Raw genomic sequence first — 15,051 nt, 5'->3', positions numbered from 1 at the left:
TACTCGTAATGTAAAAGGGTAACTAGATTCGTTGAAAAATATGTCACAGGTAGAAGGAAGCGTTTCCGGCCTTTGAAAGTATATGTATTATTGGTCAAGATCAATAGCCGAGTCGAACTGGCCACGTCCTTCTGTCCGTATAAAGTCCTCGATCTCAGGAACTATAGAAGCTAGAGAGTTGAGATTAAGAATACAGTTTTCAGAGATAAAGACATAGGACAAGTTTGAACACAAACTGCCCAATACTGTCAACCCCACATTTTTCAAAATGTTTTGATATTTTTTAATATATTTATTAGTTTTGTAAATTTTATTCGATTTGCCAAACAACTGCGACGCCCTGACTTTTCCAAAATGTGATTTTTTCATATTTTTATTACTCTTCTAAATTTGTATCGTTCTGCCAAAAAACTCTTGCCACGCCCACTCTTACGCCCACTAAACTTGTAAATTTCTATCGTTCTGCCAAAAAACTCTTGCCACGCCCACTCTTACGCACACAAAGCGACCAAAATTGTTAAATTTTTTTCATTTTATTTACCAATATCTGTCGATATCATGATATACTTGATGATGAGCATGAGCATACTTTTGTAAAATGTATTGATATAGAAATGTTTAGAATTTTCTTCGTTTTATTGTTTGCCTTGCCAATTTTTATTTGTATACTTGAAACACTGAGGGCATGTCACTCCTTTCACCTACCCACACTTTTGAACAAATTTTAATTTTTTTCATTTTATTTAAGCGGACAGCTTAGAATTTATACTTATGTCTATTACGAAAACATGCCATTATTATTTGTGAAACATTTTACAATGTGTAATTACGTACCTGCTCAACCCAAAGATTGGTGGTCATAATTTGATTTTTTAGGTTCTATAAAAAAATGTAAGAAAGGTGAGCATTAATGTACAGAAATTTTATTTTAAAATCTATGATGACTCAAAAATTCTGATGCCAATGATACTCGTTAAGCGTTCAGTAAAATATATTAGATTCATTATAAAAATAAATATATATGTGTATATCGATCACACATAAGCTTTACCGCTTCGTGAATACGTCGATGGGCGGCCACGACTACATATTGAGAAGGATCGATGGGACAGAACTAGATTTGTTAAAGCTCTTGCAATTTGGTTCGATTGTTAAATAAATAAATGACTATAAATTAAAAAGTGATGTTAAAGGCCTGTTATTTAAGAGTCGTCTGCAACATTCTTTAAAAATTATTGGCAAACGAGTGAACAATCAAGTTCCGCGGAAGCAAGTAAAAAGACATGTTTTTATATGCGTTCCGCAACTCAAAAATTAAAGACCCGCTGTTTGACACGCTGATTGCCCTTCTGGCGAGCATACTCCGTCCAAAAATACTATTGGGTTAGACAATTTAACGCAGGGTTAACAGAGAGAACAGAGCCTGCAAGTTAAACTGTAGATCCCCACCAACAATGAAACGGAAGGCCATATGGTGCCGCCTCAGATTGCTGGAAATCCAACAAAATACAACAAAACAACATAGCAGAAGTCGATCTCGAATAGCGAGTTTGAAGTACCAAAAATACCAGTGGCACACCTTTATAAGCGCCTTAGGAATTTGTACTTGCCGCTGTCTTTTGCGATATAAGAAACATGTAACGACTCCAACGATACTTCTTCCAAAAATCTTAGCTACAAAGAAATGAAAATAATTGTTAGCGATAATCGGTTGTGCTTAGTCGACCATCAAGCCACCAGAGAAGAAATTCAGTTCAGTTCAATATTCGAGTCTCTGAGGCAGACGATTTAAATTCTTACGGGCTAAATAACATTCACACCGTCAAAATCGTGGTCATACTCAAACAATCAAGATCACCAAATACCCACATTTAAATGGAATTCATACTGGGATGTTGATCAATGCTCTTGAAGGAAAGTGGAACGCTTCAAAGTGCATGCTTGGCTGGGGACTACAAGGCTCTGTCAGAACCAATACCGCCTTTTCTATGAATCACTGTCAATGCAACTGGAATAAATTGATAAAGCCATATCGTTGTCTTTGCGTTTCGTTCCATCGATGAGGGTATTAGCATACTAGATTCCACCTGCACAAAAGTTGAGGGTCACTATGAAGTCGGGCTTCTTTGGCGCGGTACCAAGCCTCTCCTACTAAAAAGCTATAATACCGCTTTGAAAAGACCAAACTGTCTAAAAACAAAAAATCTGCCGATAACCTGATTTATATACTAAGATTGAGCTCCAAGTTAACAACTTGCTAGAAAAAAGTCGACTTGTCCAGTGACGACATGATTAAACAAAGGAGCGCTTTGTTACTTACCAATATTAATTACCCACAACCCAAATAAGCCGGAAAAGGTAAGGATTGTTTGGGATGCAGCAGCGAAATCTCAAGAAAAGTCTCAACGATTTTATGTTAACTGGTCCCGACCTTTTGAAACCACTCACAGACGTTTTAGTGGCTCATCGGGTTGATAATGTGGATGTTTGCGGAGACATCGCTGAAATGTTCCAGCAAATATACGGATCTGGAAATCTTGAAACATTCCATCCGAAAGGCACGCAAACGCAAAGTCCTCAGATTTGCACGAATGAAAAAAAACCTTCTCTCCGAAGAAGCACACCCAACGAAACGAGAGGTTTTGCAAATTTTGATGTCTATATTTGACACTTTAGGATTCTTGTCGTGCTTCACCATTGTCCTTAAATTTATACTTAAATCTGGCGTACAGAAATAAGCTGCGATGATATCCGCTTGTATTCTGGACGAAATGGAAAGTCCTGCTTTCCCACGCTGCAACAATTCAAGTTCCACGACACTATTCTCCACTACTCCATATAGCTGACACTATTGAACTTCATACCCTTGTGGACGACAGACAGTTCGGGTATGCTGCTGTTTGCTATTTTCGCACACAAAAGGGCGACGACATTACGGTATTACTGGCTTTAGGCACTGCTTATTCCCTGGAACTTCTTGATGCACTAGTCGGCGCCTGGCTGAAAGGGTTTGCAAAACTCGTAATAGGAAAACCGATCAACAAATATATTGCACTGATACAAAGACGGTACTCTCCTGGCCGACAATGGTACCGCGCAGCTTTTAATCCTTTGTAGTGCACGGAACTGCGTCGAAAAGTTTATGTAGAGCGACCGCTACGTTCTTCCTTTACGCAGCCATCCATCGAGCTAGATGCAAACTTAATTTAAGCACGTGTTGCCAGGTGAGCTTTTGGGTCAGCTGATGAACAGGCGTCTAAGCCGTCAGTGCATGAAGCTGCACGAACATCATATCCTGTTAAATTCACAGGTTGTTCTGAAAAGCACATGCTTAGGAATTTAAACGACTTATTCAAACTATGTAGACAGCATCATATTTTTTTTTTTTTTTTTTTAAACAAGTTTACTGACGAGTTGACGAAGCTAGACGATTTGTTTCATTTTGCAACTATTACAGAAGATTTACTAAAACTTTTTTCAGAAAAATCATTCCTCTGGAAAACATTCTTACAGTCGGTGCACATTTTAACACTTTGTTGCTATGTTTATGAGAACCAAAATACGATCAGGCTGCTTTGCCGATGCGTCGTTCAAGCGACGACACACAATATAGAATAGTGGACGGGGACTGATGTCCAATCGTCCCTACAACCCAAAACTGCGACGTATACCACTATATGGCGAGCGTGACATCGAAACATATTGCAACGATATCTTTCGAAAACTAAGGCACCAATAACTGAGTGAGTAGAGGGTGTGAGATGGAAAAAGCGCTGACGAGTAAGAAATAAAGCGAAAAAGTGGCTATTGCTCACTAAAACTTCAGCGCTTGCATGGTTGCCCGCTCAAAAAATTCAAGCTCAGATCGATTATCTGATAAATCGTAAAAATCGGATAAATACCAATATCAACACTTACTCAGCTTCAAAAAACATTATCAATTCTAAAAGCAAAACAAGAGAGAATGCTATAGTCGAGTTCCCCGACTATCAGATACCGGTTACTCAGCTAGTGGGAATGGAGTAATAGAATCTGGAATAAAGTTGGGAGTCAATTTTCTCCAGCTGGTCAATTGTCATTTTAATGATGTTGCCAGATAATGGTCCATTAATTACAATCGTTACTACCTTAGGCGCAAATCGTGGTGATATTTAAAAATCGTGATATATGGGGCCATTACACCTATTCAGGTGTCGTCACGCGCTCGAAGCCTTAAGCTACTGCACACCATGAAACCCGAAGGAAAGGGTGGACCCATTTGTGGCAGTATGTTCGGTTTATTCTGAAAGAAGCTGAGTTGAACCTCGCACACTAGCAACTATTTAAATTATCTCACCGCAGTGTGTCGTCCAACTTTTCGAACGACATGAAATCTGCATTTTTAACGGTTACAAAAGTTACAAAAGTTACAAGACAGAAGACAGTATCCCAGACACATTTGGGCTAACATTTGGACATGTTAAAAAAAAATTAAAATCCCTTAAAAATACTAATTACGTCATCGATTGACATCTGATAGTCGACACCAGACCAGGAAAACCACGTCTAAACTCAAATTGATTGATATTTTTTTATTTGTATGTTAGTCTGTAAGTTTCTATCGATGTGCCAAAATACTTATTGCCGAACAAAACTGCCACGCTGAAAAACGGGTATCTGATAATCGTGGATGTCGACTATAGCCTTCTTTCTTGTTTTAAGCTTAATTTAAACTTAACTTTAAACCTCAAACGGTTCTGAATTGTCATAGCATTTTGCTAAGAAACAGCTAACAAACAAACAAATTTACCTAACAGAGCGATACATACATGATAATGTCCTAGCACCAGGCCTACTAGATAACACCAGCAACCGAAGGCGACTAAAAAGATTTCATGTACTGGACCTGCCATATACGTAGATTTACAAAAAGATAAAAATATGTAAATATGTATATATAAGGATTGAGCTCATTGAAGCTTAATTCATCCGGTGATATTTGTTTATTGTCTACCAAGAAAGATTGCAGATAAATAAAAAAAAAAAAAAAAAAAAAAAAAAACGTAACAATCCATCGCTCCTGCTCCCAACAACTTTGATATTATACCCAAAAATTTCCTTATAGTTTGGCAGTTTTTAAAATAAAATCTTAATGTTAAAATAAGGCTTTATATTTATTTTCAAAACTTTTGGAAGTATATTATATTTTAATTTATATTTTAAAATCTAATTGAAAGTGTCCTAACCATTTAATACTCTTTAGTTTTAAAGTTCGTGCTAACACTTTTACTTACCACATCTATAAGCTGTGAAAGTTTTAATTTAATGCAAACTTTTAGAACATCTGTCGTATTAACAACAGGTCTAACTAATTTGTTGTAGTTGCTTAAAAGGTCATCATATAACCGTTTTGCGTCCGGGTTTCCGGCTACTGCTCCATGTACCATGAGTGCAGAAAGTATCCAAGCTCTGAGGGTTCCGCCCGAAGACGGCTTTCTAATAAATAGTCTTAATATTTCAAATAAAAACTTCATTGTGCTGTGGTCTCCAACTTTAAATCCTTTCTTAGAATACGTATAGTTTATCGTCTTATTTAGGGTGTCCTAAAAACAGAAATAAACCAAATATTAATGTAATAACCACTATTATTGTAAAAATAAACATATTAATTAACATTAATTTATTTTATATATATTGAAAAACTAGATTCCCGTTACTCAGCTAGTGTTGAAGACTATGAAGACATTCCCCAATAGCGCGTCTTGGTGTTGGTTACATTTGTTGTAACTGTAATTGTAATTTTCAGGTTTTTAAGAGGACGTGACATTTTTATACCCGTTGCTCGTAGATTCTAGATTCGTTAAAAAGTAGTAACAGCAGAATGAAGCGTTTCCGACCATATAAAGTATATATATTCTTGATCATGATCAATAGCTGAGTCAATTTGGCCATGTCCGACTGTCCGCCCAAAAACCGCTACTACCAGATGACGAAGCCAGACGATTCGTTTCATTTTGCAACTATTACAGAATATTCTTTTGAAATTTTGCACAAAAATCAAGACACTTTAATGGGCTTTGAAAAAAGTACGTCCCATTTAAATGGAAAAGCGTATGAAATGAGTCCTTCGAATATCTTAGAAGAGAATTAATGTAAACTACTCTTTGGTTATCACATTAAAAATGTGGTCACCTTGCTGCTAAAAAATGTATAAAGGATTCAAAAAGAAACTATTGGTTCCCAGATATGAAAAAATAAAAACACTAGAACTCGTGTAGCAAACGGTATTTGGCCGACCAAAACGAATTATTTCTGACCGAGGATCTTTCTTTACATCACTAGAGTTCTTGGCCTACCTTCAAGAACGTGACATAGAGTAATCCAGGTGGCTACATGTGCACCTCAAGCCAATGGGCAAGTAAAGAGAGTGAACAGAATCCTAACCCAATGTTTTTTCGTTTTTGGATTGGTGTAAGTTATTACATAGAGTATAATTGGTAATTCTATTCATAGTAGTACTCAAGAATAACCTAGCATTCTATTATTTGGTGGTATTCAAAAAAGGCCTTATAGTTGATGAATTATCAGAATATATTCAATATAAGTTTAATTAGGAGCAAAAATTACTAGATCATATCAGTTCAAATTCTAATATGAATATCCAGCACTCACATCATAAGAATGAGGAATATTTTGCGAAGAAACATAGAGGTCCTGTCCCGTGTTGTGGAGTTAAAAAAAAATTCGCACGTAAATATCGCGGCCCTTACAAAATGAATAGAGTATTTGAAAATTACCGTTATGAAATTACAGATAATTGTCAGCTAACGCAATTACCATTAATACTCTTAATTTTGGAACCGGCGAGATTGAAGCATTGGACAAACCTTGTATACCATACCATAGCATTATTATTGTAGATCGAGGACGATCAAAAGCCTGTGTATAAATATAAAATACTATGGTAAGTAACACTAATTTCTTTAGATTTAATTGTAGTCTTAAGAACAAACGATGGCGTAATCGATACCGAGGAGTTTGCATCAAGGGCTTGGAAGAGAAACAACGTGAATAAAAAACAAAAAAAGATTGTTACAAATAATAACAATGTTGGGATTTTGTGCTGAGTAATAGTTTTATTTAAGGATTAAGGTGATTGTGGTTTTACACATTATTATCGTTAGCAATGGAATAAAAAGAAGAACCTATGGATTAAACTTATGGATGAAAGTCGTCTTCAGTTTGACCAAAAATTCTTATAGAAAGCATCTAAGATGAACCGCTTCTTGTGGGGAGCCAGACAGAGCCATGTATTCTGCTTCTGTGCTTTATAAGGCAACCGTCGGTTGCCTTTGGCTCCCCAGGATATTGCCGCATTTGCAAACTTAAATGCAACACCTGTGAAAGATCTGCGATCGTCAATGTTGGCGGCCCAGTCAGCATCTGCGAATATGAGATCGTCTACTTGAAACGATACGATCAGGATTCCGTTTTGTTCACGTTTCAAGTAGACGCATTGGTGGGCCGCAAGTGGCTTAAGGTCTATTTCTTTAAGTTGCCTTTCCAGCTTTTTTTATCATTGCACTATGGTCCAGAATTCGTTTTTTTTGGCATAAAGTCTAAATTTAAATATATATATATATCGTCCTTAAGCAATTATTTTCTAATAGAAAATGAATCATATAAATAAAAACCAAAAACAAAATTGACCGAAAGCTTCACTACCAATGCATTGGTACAAAAACTTGAACACTTTCTCTTCTTCTACTTTGCTGATAATATTTCTTGGAATTCAGAAAGAATCTTAAAACTCCCCACAAATCTGTATGCAGGCGACAGCCTAGCGACAGCGAAGACGGCTGCGAAGCATTAAGAGTCAAGAGAGACCGTGAACTAACGGTACCGCGCTGGACCTTGGACTGGATCCGGCCAAGGGCACGGAAGTCGAAAGGTAACGGGGCGGACTTTGGACATGCACAAAGAGGACGCATTGTGAACTAACAGTACATTAGTTGGACCTTGTTCCCGAGCTGGACGTGCGCAAAAGGCGGAATACCGGAATCCCCGCAGCCCATAAAGCGACGGGGCAAGTGCAGCTCGAGGCAATCAGTCACAACACGCGAGGAGCCGTACGTACGCGAGTCAAGGCGCGACCGGCGCGAAACGCGCGGTCAGGACGCGGCCACTTAGTCGCGCAGTCGGAACGGAGTCTGAAGGCGTAGGAGTAGATAGTTAGTGAACCAGACCGCGCGTGGAAGGAGGTAGTGGGACGTAATGTACAAAGAAGGAGTTTGTGAGTGAGAACGCGCAGAGAGTTGGTGAAGAACAAACAGTGGAAGCGTCAGGCAGAGGCCCCCATGACATGGAAGGAAGAGCAGTGCAAGTGGAGAGTGACCTGGAGCACCTGGCGTGTCTGAAACGGTCAGTGGTCGGCAAAGGTGGCCGAGCGTTGCCTCAACCCGTGGACGATACACCCTGCCCCATATAATCCTAATCCCGTTCGGGCCGGTAAGTCGTCCGCTGTCAGGGAAGCACAGGATTGCGCAGGCAAGGCGTAGCAGAAGAGTCGCCGCAGGAGCAACACAATCAACAGGAGTCAGCCGTGAAGACTGTACAATAAATCGACTATAATTAGAACCTCTGCTTTTCCTTGGTCGGGCAATCTCACCAATCATACGAACGCTCAAACTCTCCGATCTAGCCATTGCAATTCGTAGCTAGTAGAAATAGGAAAAACAGTTCGTTACAAGGCTCTGTTGAAATCGAATTGATAAGCACCTAATTCTTGATCAGATTCGAGCTGCTGCTGGATGCGTCGATTTGGTCTGCAAATTTTTGGTTATATATTAATTTAGGCCTTCCTGGTTAACCTATTAATAGCTTCTTAGGTCTTCCGCGACAATGTTTTAACCAAAGACACTAGAATAACAAGATGCATAACGGCCATACATTGGTTTGGCACTATGCAGCCACTTTTTAGAAATCTAAAAATAGAATTTGCTTGCTTGTGTGAGTAAAAACAATAGACGAGAACGCGTATATGTGTGCGTGTTGTGCTAGAAGACGATTTTCGGGCCGAAATCAATTCTGATCGAAGAAACGAATTTACATATTTGGAGTTGTGGCCAATTTCGTAGCAATATGAAGAACTAAAATAATAGTTAAAAATTCACGCACTGACTATTATAATTTTAAAGTTTTTTAAATTCGTTTGTTAAATTGCCGCTCGAATTAGCTACCGTTTACATATTTAAATTTATGTTAATAATTAATTATATGTAATATATGTAATAATCGGTACCCAGGGAATACCACGGGGAGGCGATTACAATTGTAATGGGGTCCTATATTTATTAGGCCTTCGAGTCGACTTTAAATATTTTATTGTTTAACATTAAAACATTTCCATGTTCTCCAATTAAGTTTTTTTTCTGACTATTGTTTTTTTTTCTTTATTTTGCGTCCATTTTTCAGTCGCCAATTATTTAAATATCGCTCATTTTTTTATTTATGAGATAGAATGCTGAGTTTAGCTTGCTTTTTTTGTCTATCACAGTCCACTTGCAATGCTTAAAAAGCAAAATTTTTATTAGTTTGATTAACAGATCTGTTCTATGTGCATAGCATTCATTATTTTCATAAAACCATAATGAGAAGGAACTACTTTCATTTGTGCACTTAATGCATTGCTCACAAATAAATTTTTTTATACACATTTGTTTTTTATTATTTTTAAAAATATTTTCGAAAACTTTAATGTGTATAATGTGTATATAATAAAAAATAATTCAGATGGTGCCATTAATTTCCCGAAGTCCGAGGCACGAAGTGCAGACACAAGCACTCAACAATCACTGCCTTATTAATTTTTCTCACGTCGCAAGCTGAATGCTCTAATGATAAATATTCTAATGTCTGCTATCACTGCATGCGTAGAAAAGAGCTGTTTGCTGTAGCGCTCTCCGCTCTCTCTCTCTCTCTCGAACAAAAATTCGAGAGAGCCTGGAGCCACCTCTAGAGCCACGGCCAAAAAATCGCGTGCCAAAAAATTGTATGGCGTTACGCATCTTGTTATTCTTGTGTCTTTTGTTTTGCCGTATCCGTCGAGCCGATGATCTCCTTTCCGCGTTAATTTCACCGTTTAATAGCCTTAAGCTATTCGAGGTATTAGAGGAACGCCACGCAACCACTGGCAATTGATCTACAGACTGTCAATCGCAGCAAATCCTCAAATGTTGCTAAGATCAGCAGCCAAAAAAGTTCCGATGCAATACGATCTATCCGTTGTGGAGGGAAAAAATTTAACTTTTCTTATCCTAGAGACATTTCATCTTTCAAGTATAGTAAGGTGGTAAAAGAGTTCGACTCTGAGATTAAAAGTTTGAGTTAGAGTTTCCCGAATATCAGATACCCGTTACTCAGCTAGTGTGAATGCGAACACGAAATTTTATCATTTTGGAATATCGATAGATATTGGGAAATAAAATGAGAAAAAATTTTAAAATTGTTCAAAAGAGTGGGCGTGACCGGTTTGGCGGCTTTAGGGTATTTGAGTGGGCGTGGCAAAAAGTTTTTTGGCAAATAGTTAGAAATTACACGACTAATAAAAGTCTGAAAAAATATCCACACATTTTTCAAAAGTATGGGCGTGGCAGTTGTGTGCGGTTTGTCGGCGTTAGAGTGGGCGTGGCAAGATGGGTCAATAAGTTTCCGCTGCGTCTTTGTCGCTAGAATCTGTAAGCTGAATCACAATCTTCTATCATTTATAGTTCCTGAGATCTTAACGTTCATACGGACAGAAGGACAGACGGACATTTCTGACCACATACCACGTGTGCCTATAGCACTCCTCCCCCTCCAATACCGTCGCTCGACGACAACTCAAATACCATTGAAAGATTGGTGATGATGATGATTGTAAAACGAAAGGTTGCGTTGAAGTCAAATGGAATGAACATCATTTGCCACAGAATCTGGTTCTGTTTACGTTTTCGAGAGTGCTTTCCGAGTGCTACGAAAGAATTCTTCGTGACAATGTCATTCTTTACGCAATGTTGCTAAGTTTTGTGTGTCTATGTGCAATAATTCGTGCTTGATCTTCGGCTTGAGATTATGACGAACTTCTACAGTCCTGCATTGGTTTACGAAGGGAATTTGCATTGGAAAGAATTGCATTCAAAAAGTCATCAAACTTTCTGTGCTACCCTGTTGTACTCATAGTACTTTTAATTTCACGATCAGATCTCTGGTCCTGATATCTCTTCTTTAAACTCATGTTTAATTCATTAAAATTATTTGTATCTGCCTATCTATGAACACACCAATAAAAAACTAAGGCCGGGCCTGCAAACAGTAAATTAGCAAATTGGGAAAGTAGTTCGATGTTTCCGTTCAGACAATTTACGCGGTAAATAATATCCTCAATGGCAATGTCATTAGCTGACCCACTGAATTTAATACGCTAATTAGCTATTTTATTGTTAATTTTATCCCTGCAGCGCAATCAGTACATTTTTTGAAACTGTGGATCTATTCAATTGAGTGAACGCTACAGTGATTTGTTCTGTCAATGATTGTAGCATGCTTGCTTGAAAGTCTGCATTGAACTCTGGATTATTTGATAAACACAGTCTTCTGTCACGACTCTGGAAGATAGATCTACAATGATTTAAGATTGGGGGTAAGTTTTTTTCTAGTGAATCTACTTGGAACAGAAAATTTTAGCCGACTAACCATGTCGGGACTATCGACTTCACCACGAATAATCTTACAATTAAAGACTGCTCCAAGCATCGTCCTAAGGTTAGCTAGGGGAAATAAATTATTTAAAATATATAAAAGGTTTGCATCCCAATTTAGACGACGCAAGGCAAACAGTAAATAGTTATTTTAGATCGATTCAATGCGGTCCGAGTGAACTACGTATTAAGAATCCATTCTCATTAATCGGACAGACTACTGATATGGTCTTGACAACCCTCTTTGGTATAACGAGAAAAATTGGCAAGGCAAACAATAAAACGAACATTTTTTGAATATCGTGAGCTTGGCAGTTTTGTGCGGTATTAGGGCGTTAGAGTGGGCGTGAGAAAAATTTTGTTGGCAAGTCGATACAAATTTACAAGACTAATAAAAAGAATGTAACAACAGATTGCAAAAGTGTGGGCGTACCAGTTCTGGGCGGTTTGTGAGCGTTAAAGTGGGCGTGGCGACATGGGCTTGCGCTGCGTCTAGTCACTAGAATCTGTATGCTAAATCTCAACCTTATAGCTTTTATAGTTCCTGAGATCTTTACGTTCATAAGAACGGGCAGACAATCGGACAGGGCCAGCTCGACTATGCTATTGATCTTGATCAAGAATATATATACTTTATACGGTTGGATGGAAGCGTTATCTAGTATACCTTTTAACTCTACGAGTAACAAGTATAAAATTTCGATAATTGAAAAATTCTCGACAATAGATGATATAGGAAGGGAAAAATATGCCGAGTTCAAAGGGAAGACGTAATTATCTTTTCAAAAACAATAGGCAAACTTTATTTATAATTTTGTTCTCTTCAGAGAAAACCAATTTTTGGCTTAACCTAACGGACGATACACCTTGCAGCTCTGCGACCATAACATCCTAAATCCAACAAAGGAAGGACGACGAAGGAGTAACGCCGCGCAGCAGACGACGGGAACTGTCGAAGTCCATTATAGAGTGGTCTTATAATAAAGCTAATTTAATCTGAAACCCTGTCTTCTCCTTGTTTGGGCAACCTCACAAAATATAAATTCGGTGGGACGAACAAACAAACTCTCTGAGCAATTTTGTCAATGTTGTATTTTTACAAAAATTTTGTTCAGTTCGTGTCTGATCTACTATACTTTGCACGTCAGCACCTACTTGAAAATAAATTTATCAACGCAAGGTGTTGTTTTATTTTATTTATATTATACATTGGATTGTCCTATATTTTGCTTGTAGCGGAGAGTATTATTTAAAAAATCAAGACAGAATGCTATAGTCGATTTCCTTGACTTTCAGATACCCGTTACAAAACTAGTGGAAATGCGATCTCGAAATTTCAAAATTTTTCTGGGATATCGATAGATATTGGTAAATAGACTCATCAAAAATTTAAAAATTCTTTAAAAGTGTGGACATGGCAGTTCTCTCAAAACTGACTGGAAAAAAGTTTTTTCGTTAATTGATAGAAATGTACAAAACTAACAAAATTATGAAAAAATATACAACAAATTGGAAATGTGGGCGTGGCAGTATTGGTCGGCTGTAGGGCGTAATCTCAACCTTCAAGTCTTTGTAGTTTCTGAGATCTTGACGTTCATACGGACAGACGGACATGGCCAGTTCGACTCGGCTTAATGATCCTGAAACATAATTTAATTACCTTATATGGTCGGAAACGCTTCCCTTTCCCTGTTACATACTTTCCAACGAATCTGATTTACCCTTTTACTATTCGAGTAACGGTTATATTAAAGGTTATTAGACTTAGTGAGAAACTTATTATTTAATAATAATAATATTTTCGACCGTACAAAGTATAAATGATAACGATCAGGATCTTTAGTCGACTTAACTAGTCATGTTTGTTCACGCCTACTCTACCGCCCATAATGCGAAACAAGCCGTCATTACTTTATTTTCCAATACCTGTAGGTACTCCAAAAACTGTGACAGTTGAATTGTTGTTTCAAAAGCTAATAGTAAGGCAATCGAGTTACATTACATTAAAAATATCATCTAGCGCCATACACCTAAGCCCATTTTGTATTTTAAAATTGATAAAGTTAGTAAGAGTTCACTTGACTTTAGCTTTCTTTTTATGTATACTAAATAGGTATCGCTAATCAAGAGCACTGAACACTTTTAACGGTATGTTATTAGACCGATTAACGCTGCACATAAAAAATAAAAAGGGCCTCTAATACATATACATATGTTCTATGCATTTAAAAATGTTCTATTACTTTTGCACCATACAGACCTTTAGCGACCAATAGTTTGTGAAGAATGTATAATTTTTAATATACGAAGTGCATTTTTATAACTATTTATTTCTCTTCTTGTTCTGGTCAAAAGCACATTCAGTTAGGTAGCGGACTATGCCTAAGATGGCATTGTATTTTTGCTTGCAAATGTTTTTCATGTCACTTATTTATCACGTAAGCATTGAATTATTAGATGTATCGTCCGCCCTGCACAATACTCAGGATAACCAAGATACAATTTAATTATTTATACACAGAAACTTGTAATTGTTACATCATTAAATGTAGAATTTTGCCATGGAGTCGCGAATTGATTATCAAACCATTGAAATGTCGGTTGAAACTAGATAAGGGAACAACTTGGAATCCTCCCCATTCCGTTCCAGCCTCATGGAAGATTTTTTCTCTCTTCTCTCTGGAACTTTATTTTCCTCCACCAAATATTTTGTAAACACAAAAGTATTTTGTGTATAGCACATAAGTTATTGATGTATTTGCGTTGAAATATTTCACTAAGGCATAGCCAAAGCAATTACAAACATTGCAATATGAAAAGAAAATGGTTTGCAATTGAACAAATTCATCTGCGGCAAGCCAGATGAGTGCGTTTCTCTCAGTAGTGAATTGCCGTCTTTTAACTTACTGTTAGTTAGGCAACTTACATGAAAAAATACATGGATTGGTTTTAGAATTAGGCAATATTTATAGTTCTAAAGAGCTCATATTTTACTTATAAAAAATTTAAGAGTTCTGAATTTCTGCATTCAGGGTAACATTATATATATAAATTGAGAATTCCCATTAAATCTAAACGCATGCGCGAAGCATATGTAATTAGAACTTTAACTGTATATTATAGAACGTCAAATGCATCTTTTATTTTATTTTATTCAAAGTTACCATCTAATTTAAGCTGAAACAAAAAACCCATCGATATGATCTTTACATCACAGTTCTGTTATATAAAAAATTCTAATCGGCTTTTTATCGTTGGCAAAACTTAAAGTGGAAGTTTGGCGTTTTTATTCCATATTAAAAGCACACACATTCCTTCGGATATTACTGCAATA

At 37.2% G+C, this 15,051-nt stretch overlaps 1 protein-coding gene across 3 annotated transcripts in view; it reads right to left on the bottom strand.

Moving 5' to 3' along the window:
* The window catches only part of LOC117141681 (acetylcholine receptor subunit alpha-like), a 74,684-nt gene extending 60,211 nt beyond the window's left edge, over positions 1 to 14,473 (bottom strand). The window contains exons 1-3 of one of the 3 annotated variants that reach the window (XM_033305278.1): positions 13,978 to 14,473; positions 5,274 to 5,582; positions 835 to 879 (exon numbers count right to left, since the gene is read on the bottom strand). In XM_033305278.1, the coding sequence (XP_033161169.1) occupies positions 835 to 879; positions 5,274 to 5,513 (285 nt within the window). In that variant the 5' untranslated portion in view covers positions 5,514 to 5,582; positions 13,978 to 14,473. Of the gene's footprint in view, positions 1 to 834; positions 880 to 5,273; positions 5,583 to 8,890; positions 8,908 to 13,977 lie in introns of those variants that run through there. The other 2 variants (XM_033305285.1, XM_033305277.1) reach the window with 2 other exon arrangements.
* Positions 14,474 to 15,051: the final 578 nt, after the last annotated feature.

Source organism: Drosophila mauritiana, chromosome 3L, assembly GCF_004382145.1.
Source record: "Drosophila mauritiana strain mau12 chromosome 3L, ASM438214v1, whole genome shotgun sequence".
Taxonomy (NCBI): domain Eukaryota; kingdom Metazoa; phylum Arthropoda; class Insecta; order Diptera; family Drosophilidae; genus Drosophila; species Drosophila mauritiana.
Note: the sequence above shows the minus strand (reverse complement) of the source record. Positions and strands in the feature narration are given on the sequence as shown.